General features: G+C 39.1%; 1 protein-coding gene and 2 long non-coding RNA genes across 3 annotated transcripts; 2 read left to right on the top strand and 1 right to left on the bottom strand.

Annotated features, from left to right (window-relative positions):
- Positions 1–32: 32 nt before the first annotated feature.
- On the top strand, positions 33–9,190 carry LOC106180372 (uncharacterized). Its single transcript, XM_013564350.2, has 3 exons — positions 33–376; positions 6,648–6,871; positions 7,208–9,190. Exons 1-3 carry the CDS (start codon positions 81–83, stop codon positions 7,768–7,770), a joined length of 1,083 nt encoding a protein of 360 aa, XP_013419804.2. The 5' UTR covers positions 33–80; the 3' UTR covers positions 7,771–9,190.
- A 2,534-nt stretch (positions 9,191–11,724) lies between these two features.
- On the top strand, positions 11,725–13,532 carry LOC147761096 (uncharacterized). Its single transcript, XR_015335286.1, has 3 exons — positions 11,725–11,923; positions 12,431–12,531; positions 12,791–13,532. It is a non-coding gene; the product is annotated as an uncharacterized LOC147761096 (long non-coding RNA).
- On the bottom strand, positions 11,919–14,319 carry LOC106171248 (uncharacterized). Its single transcript, XR_015335285.1, has 3 exons — positions 13,989–14,319; positions 13,562–13,647; positions 11,919–13,329 (listed from the first exon to the last, which is right to left on the bottom strand). It is a non-coding gene; the product is annotated as an uncharacterized LOC106171248 (long non-coding RNA).

The raw sequence follows: 14,319 nt of genomic DNA, 5'->3' as shown, positions 1-14,319 counted from the left end.
AAGCTTCCCGAACGAGGAAATACTTGTATAGTACATAAACGTCGGCACGCAAAGCGCCCGCTTGGATATTATCGGGGACTATGAAATACAACGCGTCTCGTATGGCGATCTGTACCCTGCTCAGTGCTATTAAGGAGGGGGACTTAACTGCATCGAAGCGTCTGCTGGAACGCAAGGATATTATAGGGAATTTAGCAAACATTGATTATTTGGATGAGGACTGCGACGGGACAGCGCTATTCTGGGCCTGCAGCAAAGGTTTATTAGACATTGTGGAGACCTTAATAGCCAACGGCGCTGATGTGGACTCAAGGAACGCGTGGGGAGCTGCCCCCTTGCACGGAGCAGCCGACAACAACCACTGTGACATAGTGAGGTAGGTCTACTTGCAATAAGCAAATGTATCACCTCAGCTGAGAGATTTTTTTTCTTTTTTTTAAAGTTGGGAAAATAGACTGCTTTTTCTTAGTCTGTTCCTATGCCCTGGGATTTAGGGTCCTACTGTAATGCGTGCATATTCACAGGGTTGGTGATAGGTAGTTTTGTTAACATATGGCTAATATAGCTCACGTTTAAAATAATTGTATAACGTGGGTGCATAGAACATGCCTGGAAACCGATTGAAATGTGCAAAAACCATAAGGCTGTCAGGTGGGTTATATATATATAGATGGACCGTGGGTCTACAGCTGCCGTTATCACCACTCGAAATGCGCACGTATGTCAGTTTAACTATCTTATTATACAGAATACTTTACTGAAATAACCTGGACATGTAGGGTGCAATCACTAAATAAATATAAAGACAAAATATGAATATGATAAAAATTATGATTAGGAAAACAATAGACTATAATAGATAATAATTGTTAAAAAATAGACGATCACCTCCAAATAAAGTGAAAACTGCTTTTGATTGCTTGTTTATTTCTTTAAATAGTTACAAGTTTATGTCTCTCCTTTGAACATGTGAATCTCTCCCCCCCCCCCACCGCCCCCCACCCCCGCCCCCAACGCCAATCCTCAACTTTTGGTTAATCATTTATTGTAACCGCGCGCGCTAAAGATAGAACCCATTCGGGCGAGGTACCCTTGGTCATAACCAAATCTCTATACTGATATAATCATTGGTAGACTGCTGAGGTGTAGGAGTTGAATTAAGTATACAAATTGTGTTCATCAGGGTGCTCTACATACTCGACATTCAGCTACTTATATTTTACGCCCGCTGGCTGACCTCGGGGTCACGGGTGGTTTTCAGGGCATTTCACCGTCTAATGAGCACAAAACAACTAAAACAAGTTTTATAGCTTTCTAAAAAGCGATTTAAGGCTGGGTTGACGCACGTTGTCTGAATTGCTGACGCCCCCGTGATCACCCTGGTGCGGACTCGAAATTCCTGTATATTTCTTAACCGCATCGCGCCCGGAAGCGAATCCTTTTAGAATGTAGAATCATGAAGTGCACGCTGAAACACAGGGTGCCCACTTAGCGCATCACATTGAAAAAAAAATGTTGATTAATAGTTGACGCTCCCCTATTCCATGTGCTAAGTAAGTACACACACCTAGTGGGCCCTTTTCCGTGTTTCGGACGTTTCCGTTTCTTACGTTTAAAGCGGATAGGCATTATCCCACGTAAAATTCCCTTTTTGTTTGATGAACTTTTTTTGTGCTTACCTTAAACCACAGTTCAGTACTTCAGTGTTGAAGTTATTCACTGGTTTAGATGATAACTGGTTAAAGCAGCTAAACCCCAGTATACTAAAGGATTATAATCTAACCGAGAAGACAGGTTGAATAAGGCATAAGAGAACCTGGTCAAAACAGATCACTTGGCCGCAGTATGTTTATGTTCCCAATCAAATATTGATTTGCGTATTTGCTAAATACATTCTGTATATTGAAGGTAATTTCAGTGTGAGAGGTGATGGATGTTTATGTTTTATCATAATCATGGGATAAAACTAGTACACACATCTAGCTGATGTGGTTTACTCACTACCGGACAGCAATTTTCCGCCTTGTGGTCATCTGTTGTAGGCGAGAATATAATTTTAGACACTTAAGCCTTGACCATATACGTCCAGCGTCTCGCTTTCTTTGCTCTGATCCATATCTTGACCGCTGGGTTTTGCTGGAGAGATTTTTTATGCAGTGAAGGAAATATTTAACGATGATGGTCATGCCACGGCTCTCATGTTATAGACCAGTCAATTTTGGACTTCGGACGGTGGGTGTTTTACCCCATATTCAGCCCGCTGTCGTCAGAAAATGTAATTAACCTCCAAAAACACAAATAATTGGATAAACGAATTTCCTGATGTCTGACAATTGTGGAGACCGATTTTATAAAATATTTATTTAGTTTAATTAATAAATATTATCTTTTTTTCTTCGTGAGTATGTGTAAGTTTTAAGGAGGTGTAGGTGGTCATAGCAATACCATTTTTGTATTGGATGAGGGGGGGGGGGGCGTTGTTTTTGGCAAGCCGGACTATACGTTGTTTGGTGTTAAGTTAGGCGTTGTATTCAGGAATGTCATACATGTAGTATTAGGATTACCTGTTCAATGAATAACATGGTACCAGAGTTAATTACTGAGGTAGGTGGAAATTCGAACATAAAAGCGGATTATTCAGTTAATGAATACCAGTGTTGACGGTGACCGAACCTTAACTTAGTGTAAAATTAATCCCTTTGGTGTGATACGGTTTGCATTAAAAACAGCGAGTACGGGTTATCGATAACACTGGTCAACAACGCTAGCTTCGGCTCTCCCATGTCTGCTTTAGATCCTATATAACGAGTAGATAAGTTTTTGGGTCGTCACGTGTTTTGAGTTAGCTCCGGTCTGTTGGCCATCACTATTGTGCCTTATATATTGGTTGGCTGACTGATGTGAAGGAGAAAAAATATGTACACACGCACGCACACACACACACAATTGGTTATTGAAAGGGAATGTTGGGAGGGGAGTGTTCTTAAAAGAAACTGGGCCAAGTTTGGACTGGACCAAACCGTTAGCTCTTACATATTAGCTGTATAACAAAAACAAGAGTCGACCTGGTTTTGTACAAAAAGTGAAGGGGGAGGAGCGGTTATTTAACCTCGTTTAGTGCGGGCGCACCGACCGTAAACCCCAGCGCCTTGAGAAGGATATAAGGAAATAGCGTGCCGTGTACTATTAATGAACCGTCGGTTGTTCTTTGTTTTCCGCGCTTGACGCTCTAGGTCAGGGATCCGTTAAGATGGGCACTTGACGCATTCTGAACAAAGACAGTGGAGTGGGATCACTTCCCTGTTATAGCCAATGATGCATTCCAAGCTATGCAATCATCATTGCTCGCCTCCAGATAATTTGGAATGTTTAGGGTGGTTTCTCTCTCTCTCTCTCTCTCTCTTTTCATGATCCTGAAATGTTTAAAGTACTTCTATAAGTGGGCTGTCGGCTTCAGTAAATTTTAGTCGCGAGCCGGCGAAGTGCCAGCATCAAGAGAAAATGTGAATATGCTATTTTTGGCTCTGGCCTACACCCGTAACAGAAATATCACGGGTCACTTAAATGTACGCCTAGGTAAAATTCGACTTTTGCCTCGTTTGTTTTGCTGATGAATAACTTTTCTTTTAAAAAATTCTCCTCTTGCAAATCCTTCACTCGCTGATTATGCCAAGGTGGACAGTTTCAATGTGTCACCGGCAGGTCGTATTGCGGCCAGTATATGAATTCCGATTTCTCAAGAAGGAAGTAGTGGAAAAAAAATGTCTCTCTCAGTCTCTCCGGGCCTCTCGATTTTGACATTTCCTCGAATTGCGTTTCTAATTTAGCTGAGAGCTAAACCATTTACTTCGGCAATGTGTATCAATAGAATAAAAAAACCTAATTTATTGATCCCGGGCGGTGAGATGAGTTAATGAATACTCTGTAGACCATGTAATCTGTTTATTATGTAGATATAAGCTGGTCGATAAATATGGAATTGAAGAGAGGGATATCGAAGATCATTGCAGACACTGAACCGATGGTACTTAGTAGTTTGTGGAATTACAATCAAATGTGTGCCCGCGTGCGCGCGCGTGCGTGTGTGTGTGTGTGTGTGTGTGTGAGACAGAGAGAGAGAAAGAGAGGGGGGAATAGAAGGAGGTGCAAGTATCGGCAACAGAAAAAAAGGAGAGGGAGAGGACGCGCGGCCTGGAAATCCACCTTAATGTGTCTGTAATGAATAATATGGGTGTCGTTAAATTAAAACATGACAAAAATAGACATGGCAATAATCACTGCAGTGGGATGAATTAATAACACATGGAACGAGAATTCATCACTGGAGCATTCTCCGCGCAATGGCCTCAGTTCCGAAATTCTTGGCATGTTTCGGCATAAGGACATCAACCAAGGTGAAATGATCTTTGGGAAACTTTTTTTTTCTTTTTGCAAACTATAATCAGTTTATTTCCCCGTGCAAACATGTTGAATATTTTCACTTCTGTAATATTCCTTCGCTTCTTTCAAAAATCTCGCATGTGTAGCCCCCCCCCCCCCGGCCTCTGCGAAAAAGCATGCCACTCTCCTAGAAGAACTGTGTTTATTTCAGTTTTTGCTGCATAGTGCCTCTGATGACGGCATCAAACGTAAAAGTTCTTCCTGGTTTCTCTGGCTTTCCAGGCGGCTATAATTAGAGTTCCAGGTATCGTAGTTTTCTCGGAGTGCTCTGCCACTATTTCCTGGTAATCTACATGCGTAATGGGTGAATAATCGACTGCCGTGATCCCAGAGTTTTCGAGACATTTAGATTATTGATTGGTTGAAGACAGAAATACATCTCGTGATTGCGGTTAATTCCCTGGCTCTGAACATTAATTTTCCAGCCACCTTGTTGTCAAGGCAGGTTAAGAGAATCCTTTTTCTTTTAAATTCCCATAACATTTTCATTTTTGATTTGATTAATTTTGTGTTTTTTTTTGACTCGCTGCACTGTACTTAAGTGCTGATGTTGATACGAGACCTGTGCACTTGAAAGCACGCTGAAATAATTGAAGTCGATTAATGTACTACAATATTTTTGCATTACTTTGAGCGCTCATTTGTTTATCGTTGGATAGACTGAGAAGCCATCTCTCGATTCAGGCACAGCCGGTCAAATAAGGAATTTAGAATATATATATATATATATATATATATATATATATATATATATATATATATATATATATATATATATATATATATAGCCGCTCCAGTGCACGTTATAAAGCATTACGGTGTTTGCGGCTGTGTATGTTTGTTTTTCATTACATATTTACGGGGAGATAGTGTGATAGGTCTACAGGAAAAATGCGATAATTTCAGAACTGCTCTAAAATTTAGTGACGTGGACTTGAATTGAGAAAATGAATGAAATGGGATCAAACACGTAACCCTGTTAAGAGAGGTTTGTTATGAGCGTAATGAGAAGGTTTTTTTTTTTGGTTGGGGGTGTGTGCTAAAGTTGAAACTCACAAATAAATCTCATTTGGTAGCTAGCAAACGCACAGAAATAGTGCTTTTGTACCAAAGCCCCGCAATTTCACCAGTCACAAGTGATATGGACCTGTTTACTCATCTAAACATCTATTTTTGTATGTCTTGTGACAGGTCAACAACCCGGAATAGTTGCATACACGGTCGTTCTACCATGAAAACAACAACAAATAACAACAACAAACAACAAATTACAACAACAACGTAACAGGATCCACACCAAAGTATTTTCATTTTTCTCAGTGACACAGATCACGTGCATGAATTGCGTTTTAAATATGTGTTTATCTGGACTCGTTTCGGACAAGAGCGATCTGCGGAATCTGCAACAAGGACGGCGGTTCAGTTGTCGTGAGAAGGTGCGGTTGTTTCGGCTGATCGTCAACAACATGTCATCTGTCAAATGGCAAAAGTCACGATCCAGGACGTATCATGTGACATTATTTTGGCACTTCATGGACATATTTGTACTACCCTCTGATGTCGCAGGGGCGTCTAAAATAGCATGCAAAATTGAAAAATGGGCAATACTTTATTGACAGTTTTAGCGGACCCTGTTGTCAGAGAGTTTAAACTATACTCCAAACTTGCAGTGACAGATAGCGGTGTCTTGTTCTGTAGTTTGCATCACTGCAATAAACTCTGCTACGTGATATGAGGCACTTTTGTGGAGGAAAACACAACAAACAGGGGTCTACATTTGGGCTCTCCTTACGTCATCGGGGTCGAACTCTCGGATCCTGGTGTTACGACACCCATTGTCATTGTCCAGCATTGAGTGTGCTTTTGTTGTAAATTAAAAGTACTTGTTGGTGTTGTGATATGTGACGGTCCTTAAGACTGATGCAGAACTATTTTGTTTACATCATTTGCGGTCAATTTCTATTGCAAGTATAAGAGTCGTGTTTACGTGTCGGTATTACTTCCTTGTTGTCGCTTGTGTTTTGGATTTTTTAACAACAATGGCGAGTGCCTTGGAGACGTTCACAGTTTTATTATGCCTTAATTTATTAATCACTCGTAGACAATTTTCTTTTTTGTTTCTTATTTGCTTCTTTCTTTCTTTCTTTTATTAGACCATCCATTAATTTCTATAAAAATCTAATCCTCCCTCATATAAATTTTTCCAGGTTCTTGATAAAGAATGGCGCCAAAGTGGACCTCACCACAATAAACGGGGACACACCTTGTCACCTCGCTGCCTACAGGGGTTACTTAGATGTCGTAAAACTTCTTGTGGACGAAGGGTGCGACATCTGGAAAGAAAACGGCGACGGAAGCACGGCCTTGGAAGAGGCCAAGAACAGGGGGCATTACCACATTGTGAAATTTATACGAGACTTGCAATATAGTGGTAAGTTATTACGTAATATGCTGGCGTACAGAAATGACGTCACAGTGACGCTATCTAAATCAGAGTTGAGTGCACGCATGTTTAATATGTAGAATAAACGCCATTTATTCGTTTTGAGTCTTTACATAAATGAGCAAATGCAGTCATGGTAAACGAATTCATAGATATTATACAAATTCAGCGACGTCTTTACTTATTACAAAGTTCCGGTTCGCAGTCAATTTTATTCTAACATCCCCGTGAAGATTGGGTAAAATGACACTCCTTTGTTGAAACATCTCCGACTGTTTACTTTCTTAAATAAATATTTGATTTTTCGTTTTCTTCTCATTGAAGGCAACATTCCAAAAGCTCCTGAGCGCAGTGAAAGCCCAAGTCCGCCTGCAGTATCACAGTATGCGACAATCTTTCCCCCGACACTACAATGTAAAAAAAGACTTCAGAGAAGCTTTATTGATCTCCGTGCCTGCCCCAGCTACACGCAGGCAGAGCACCTGCAGAACTCCCGGCCAAACAGCCTCAGTGTCGACCTAGGAACATTGTCTAGTTTGTCTACTTCTCCTACTTATGGCCACCTCAGACAGAGGCTAAATCACGGAAACATTTCGATATCAGAGGGGAACACTTCCACCAAAACGTACAACAGGCGTCTGCTGCGACAGACTTCGTCTTGCCCAATGGGGTGCGAGGATTTTAGTGACGTAAGGCTTAATCCAAATGATATGTACAGCCGACAGATTTCGAAATCTGCGCACAGTTTATCTTCGCCAAAGGACTCAAATATCGAACCGTCATCAAACTCTCTGACGTCAGATTGGAATATACAGTCCTCGTATGTTAGTAGTTTCCAAGATAAAGACAGACTTTATTCTGGTAAAAAGTTCAATGTCAATCAATAGCAGAGACTGGCAGCTTAATAATGCGAACGACATGTCTAAGCTTACGTATCTTAAATGTATATTCAAGACGCGTCGAAAACAGACGCACAGAAATATATTGAGATTGATCACGTGGTTATTTAACGTCAGAAGGCCAGTGGTGACCTCACGCGTCTTAATACTTTGGTGCAACTTTGACTATTTAACGTCATGTATTTTCGGGTTTTTTATTTGTCGGACACTATTGTGTTTGTCGCTCAATACCAAAGACAAGTCGGTGCCGCAAATTGTCATGCGACACATCAGTTATTTAAATATATGTGCATCGTAAATCTCATGATTGGTCAAGTTGATTTTATTTTGTCCATTGGAGGCGTGCATTAATGACTTGCTGGTGGTTTATGTGGAGTAAAGGGAAATCAGGGACCTTTAAGGGAGAGAGAGAGGGGCAAAGCTTACATCGTGCTTCATTTTGTCTTTGATCAGGCGTCTCGAGGCATGGCATAAGGGTCGCAACCTTAATCTCTCGATGCACTTCTAATAACAGAGTAACAACCTGTGTATTGTGATACTTAATACCTGTAACAATTTGCTCACAAAGTCTGATAGTTAAACCTCTCTATTGAACGCGTCACGCCGCTGTAATGCTCACGGACGTGCCTGGTTAAGGGGTCGTGTTTAAATCACATAGGACCCTCTTCTGGAATTAATAGTTTCCTTGTCGTAGCAGGGACGAGAGAGATACGCGTCTGTTATCAGTAACACGCGAACCTTCAGCTCAGTCTTTATGTCATTACACCGCTGATGATTAGCATGACACGCGGTGGCTGCTTGTGATGTCGTTATGGTTTCCTTTGGTTAATACAGGTATTTTAATATTAGGAATAACCGCCAATATGAAGAGAGTTGGGGTCCATGAATGCATTGGTGCATGGCCAGTTTCTGTTGTGAAGCAAGGGTGAAATGGTATATCAACTTCACACTTGGGGACACGTTACTCCATAAAAGCTAGGGGTTCGTTTCGAGGTAGCACGCACGAACGCACGCACACACGCACATAACATCAACGTAGCGCGCATCTTTAATTGACATACCAATGGATGTGATAATGAAGCAGTAGAGGCGTAATATTGACTGCATATTTATGACGTTTTTAGAAGAATTTAAGTCAGGCAAAGTACCAAAACTAGGTATAGTATGGATGCGTGAAATTACATTCTTTACAACTCTCTATAAAACTGCCTGCGGTGCACAATGTTAATTGTGCACCTGTTAGAACATTCCAACTTCTATATTTATTGATAATAAATGATATGGTGTTGTAATTATATTATACCAAATCTGTTTAGTCGTGATTATTGTCGTGGCCATTCTTAGCACACGTGCCACTGAACTTAATTATACGCCGTTGTTGTGCAATAAAGATATTTCTTGTTTAAAATCTTGGTTTTCGTCTTGCATTTCCTTTGAGAAGATTGAGGAAATGTCATCGGTTACAGAAAAATGAGAACGTTGCAACAAAGACACCACATCTTGTTATCACAAAACAAAGAATTGGAGACTCAGATGTGACCCGGGGTTCTACCAGCATCAAATTTTTAATGGTCACGATTTGCTGATAGGCAAATTCTTGTACTCAACCCAGACGTGTAGACGTATTGACTTACTCAGCAGTGTTCGCTAAGAATTGAGGAGAAAGGAAGTAAAATTTGTCTAGTTCATATATATAATTCATTTTGTATTCTTTAAAATAAGGGCGTTGGCAAAGGCCCAATATGCGGCTTATATCAGAGTCGACTGTGGAGATGAAATAAAAGATAAGAAATGCACCAGAGTTAAAAACTTCTCACTGTTGCACATGCATGATTTAAGAAGCTGATTTTTTTTTAAATTTTAGATTACACTAGATATTTGCTTTTCTCAATCTGTCGTGCAATATTTAATGAAATACATACAGTGGTTGAACGTACACCGTAAGAACAGCGTGAGGCTTACCGTGGTATAAACGGGGATAGCAAATGAAGTCTAAGGCAATAGTTAAACAATAGCAGTATACGAAGTATAGCAAGCGGTTCACTAAAAGTACACGAAGAAGACATACTGTACTTACCTGTAGGCTTAAGGCGACCAGGGGACCCCCTCCCACCATGGGTCGACCCATCGGCTGTTTACCCCCGTCCGTACTTGCTGTTTACTCCCATTTCTGCTATCCCTTCTTTTCCCTTTTTCTTTGGGTCGTTTTATTTACCTTTCACTCCATTTTGACATTTTCAATTTTTTATGAAAATAAATGCATGATATGATGACGTCAGTGCGCGTAGCTGTAAGACCAAAAATAAAACAAAGATTCTTTTAAATTAATTTTTAAACTCATTTTATTTATATGTTTATTTTATTATATATATATATATATATATATATATATATATATATATATATATATATATATATATATATTTACTTTTATTTTTTAATAGTTTTTGCGCCGACAATTCTGTGTCAACATTGCTAAAGTGACGCACGCTCCAACTCACTACACTGCCATATTGTGTCAAACTTTCACATATAATCCCAAAAACAGTTGCTTTCTCAGCAAAACCACTTCAAACACTATCTTGTTCAGGCTGTGAACGTTTCATCCGGCGCCAGCATCGTTATGTCATTATGTTGCTGCCCAAAACATGGCAAATGTCACCATGACTTTGAAATCAACGACAGTAATGAGGTGAGAATAAATCTACCTTTGGCTGTCCTTTTCAGTGTACACGGAAGTAATTTTTCATAACACTTGAACACCTCGTGACATTTCCCTTGCAGGTAATTCATACATTCCCTCACAATGTGCTAAGTATTTAAACAGGTATAGATAAGCCCCAGACAAAACCATAAAAACCGCAGGCACAGGTATTATATTCATTAAGAATACACATAAAAAATACATCATCAATCTGTGCTACTCTTTGTATTCATAAGCCAGAAAGAAGGACAATGTGCATTAAACATTCATTGTGCCAGCCTGCGTGCCCTCACACTACAGAAAAGTGCGAGACACGAAAGACATAAATTATATACGTCCTGAACTTTAGTTTAAATCACACCGCTGTCGTGCAACAATTTTGATTAAAATTTGCCATTGATGTATCACGCTTTGAGACCTTGCCAATCTGAAGATTACACTAGATATTTGCTATTATTATTATGTTTATTCTTACTTATATAACTTACCGAACGAAAGCCATTGGGAAGATAAAATTTTATACTAACCATGTTTTATCCTCAATAAATAAAGTTTAATAGTTATATAAATTTAATTTTAATCTTAATTACAAAATATACATCGAATTAATTGATAGATAAATGAACGAGATAAAATAAAAAGAACTTAGACAAGAATACATGTACGTTCGAACCTCAAAGCTGTAGCATTTGATTGATATTTATAAATATTCCCGCATTTCACAGACAACTGGTTTCTCAAAGTAAACAAAATGTCACGATTGAAGCAATTTCCTTTCCCAAACAATGACTTTTACACTGACGCAAGCGACAACATCACGGTTATATAAATGTACCAAGAGATATTTGACACCGAACGAAATCCAAGCATATCTGATTTTCCTTTCTGTTGCTTCCAATTACCTTTTCCATGTCTTCACCAGAATTCAATAAGTACTGAACGCAAATTGCAAAGCACAAACAGCGGCCTCGCTTGCGGAGTTCGCTTATATTAGAATGATCGCCGAGATTGAGGCTAAGTCACGGATTAATAGGGACATTGCCTCATCTTGTAACGGCACTCATTTACATGTTTGAATTGACGGGCTCTGGAGAGAAGCACGTGTAGGTTGTTGTCAAAACAAATTATTTAACAAGGAAGCATGTATAGACACCCTTTTTTGTTTTTATTTATTTATTTTTAAATTAGTTGAAAAGGAAGGACATCTGCTTATAGAGAAAACACGAAATCCCTCTAATGAGACTAATGGGGCTATACGCGGAGCCGTTTGTCCTAAAGAGGGCGCTGGGGTAATAGTGGTTATTGAAGATAGCCTCGTTTTCGCGTCCGTGTAGAAATGGCTTTAGAGTATGGGAAGCAAACGGCGGCGAAGTTAAAACTTACACTAGTTGAAAGAGGAGCCTCCACTAGAGGAAATAAACAGGATTTGGTAGAAAGGTTAGTGTGTTTACTTATAAATGTGTCAATTGTATCATTAATATTGAAGGTTTCGCGCTCGAATCTTCCCGTAAATATGGGTTTCTGTGTGAGCTCCCTGTCAAAAGCCAGGTGTAAGCGGCGGCTAGTTCCGCACTACTAATATGCCTAATTTATTACTATATTTCAAGATAATGATATTGTCATTGCGTATTTCCATATTCCGAGAATATAATGAAGGTATTTATGTTTAAAATACGTTTATTGTAGGCACTCCTAGTCGATAAAGGACCGTTCGTTTCGGTAATCAAGTTTCGTGTACCAGGTCTTACATTTAACACATGACTTGTGTCAACACAAATTTGTAAAGGAGAAACAAGGGTTGATGCGTGTTTTATGTCAATGACAGTTGACATAACTCAGTATAGATGAGGTAGACAATCAAAACAGTGTTTGCCAAGAATGTTAGCATCGTTTTGTTAGCATCATTGTTTTTTCACTCCCTCATAATTGCATTGATGTTGGTAGGTCACAGAGAAGGAAGTGTCAGAACTTGAAAACAGAACTAGAGGCCAAAGTAAAAGTCGAGTGTGGCATGAAGAAAGATCATGGAGAATAACAGCATCGAGGTAGGTGTGCAAACGAAAATAAGTTTGCTTGTTTTTTACTTGTTCAAATGTCTTGTATCAATATCATGTCCTAGCTTGAGCTACTATATATACCTGTAGTTGCATTATAATACAGAAATACAAGTTGTGAGATGATATATCATGGTTTGAAGGTCAACATTTAATCCTATGAATGTACAATTTCATTTTGCATTTGGAATACAAATTGAAAAGAACAGTAAAAAAACCTATCTCACTAATTTAATTTTATCATTTTTAGGTTTGGTGATATTTTGAATGCAACCGAAAGACAAGACATGGACAAATTATGCCAGTCACTGTTGTTTACCCATGAAATCAATACTCCATATTTCTTAAAATTTACAGACATATAGTCGTCAACAATGTCACGTTCTGGCCAAATGTTCATTTCACTGAGTTGGAAAAACAAAGTTGATCCATGTGCTTATTATTTCTGACACCGTTGTTACCGATAGCTTGAAACAGAGAGCTAAATAATCGTCAAAGGCTTGTCTCAGTTTCATAATGATCAAAAAACATTGGCCCTGGTGACAAACATTTGAAATTCAAGTGGTGAGCTGCTGGCCCAAGGCCATTGAAAAATAACATGAAATGTTCAATATGACTAAATCCAGTTTGATACTGGACAGCCTTTGCATTTTTCTGGTACAGCATGATGCTTTCTCTTGTGTCTGATGGTGTAGTGATATCACACTAGGAAGCTGTACTTTCTTTTTGGCTCTCACCAGCGCAGTCTTCATGTTTGTCTGCCACTGCTTCATCTGCTTGAGACTCATCCTATATAGGATACAACAAAAAATAAATACATAAGTTAATAAATTACACAAAGAAAAATGCATTGTTAATTAACACATAAAATCTGTGTAGATGACAGAAATGACGCAGATCTGACTGCCTCTTGTCCCCTTTAGTCCGTCTCTAGTATTTTTAGTATTAAGACAGATAATTATACAAATAAAAAGAAACATTTTATTTATAAATCTGTTATTATATCATGCGTTATATTTACCTCCACTTCATCGGATCTGATACTTTGCGAATTATTAAATGGAAATATGGATGGTATCGTTCCTGGCATCAGTCTTTTTCTCTCATCTGCAAAAGGAGTGAACATAACGATTATTAATACAATAAAAATCAAGTTGTCCTAATTTGAAAACGTGGCCTTTAAAAAACCTTATGTATTATCACATAAAAACGAAGAAAAAATTGTAGTGGCTGGTCGGGGTTGACCCGGGCTCGGTAGCTTAGTCGGTAGAGTGTTTTCTCCCCCAAATCGCTACATAATGTTAGGTGAAGAATGTCTTAAAAATTAACATTCTAAGCACGTTAAACGACACAATTATTTAAACATCGATAACAAAGACCTAATGAATAAGTTGACAAACTCATTATTAATACTAAAAGCGACAACAGCAAGTAGGCCTACAACTTACGTAGAAGTGTAATCTTCCTCACGAAAGTGGAGGAAACAGACTTTGTCATGTGCCTTTGGTTTCCATAGTGTTTTTGATGAAGAATCAACCCTCCTGATGGCAACTCTCCACTGGTAACTCAGCTTTGTGTCTTTCGGAAAAGAATGACCTGCTGTTGACGATGTACATTCCGGAACACAACAGTATCCTGGCATTATTTAGAGCGATATTTACAGCGTCAGATTAAAAATGAAACTGCAAACACACGAGAAAGTACGCGCATGCGCAAAAGTACCCCAACTAAAACACGCGCGCCACCCATTGGTGAAAAAAACTGATAGCCCCATTGGAT

The sequence above is a fragment of the Lingula anatina genome, chromosome 6 (genome assembly GCF_051362555.1).
Source record: "Lingula anatina isolate TDL-2025a chromosome 6, LinAna3.0, whole genome shotgun sequence".
Taxonomy (NCBI): Eukaryota; Metazoa; Brachiopoda; class Lingulata; order Lingulida; family Lingulidae; genus Lingula; species Lingula anatina.
The sequence above is the reverse complement of the archived record's forward strand: the minus strand, read 5'-3'. Positions and strand labels throughout refer to the sequence as shown.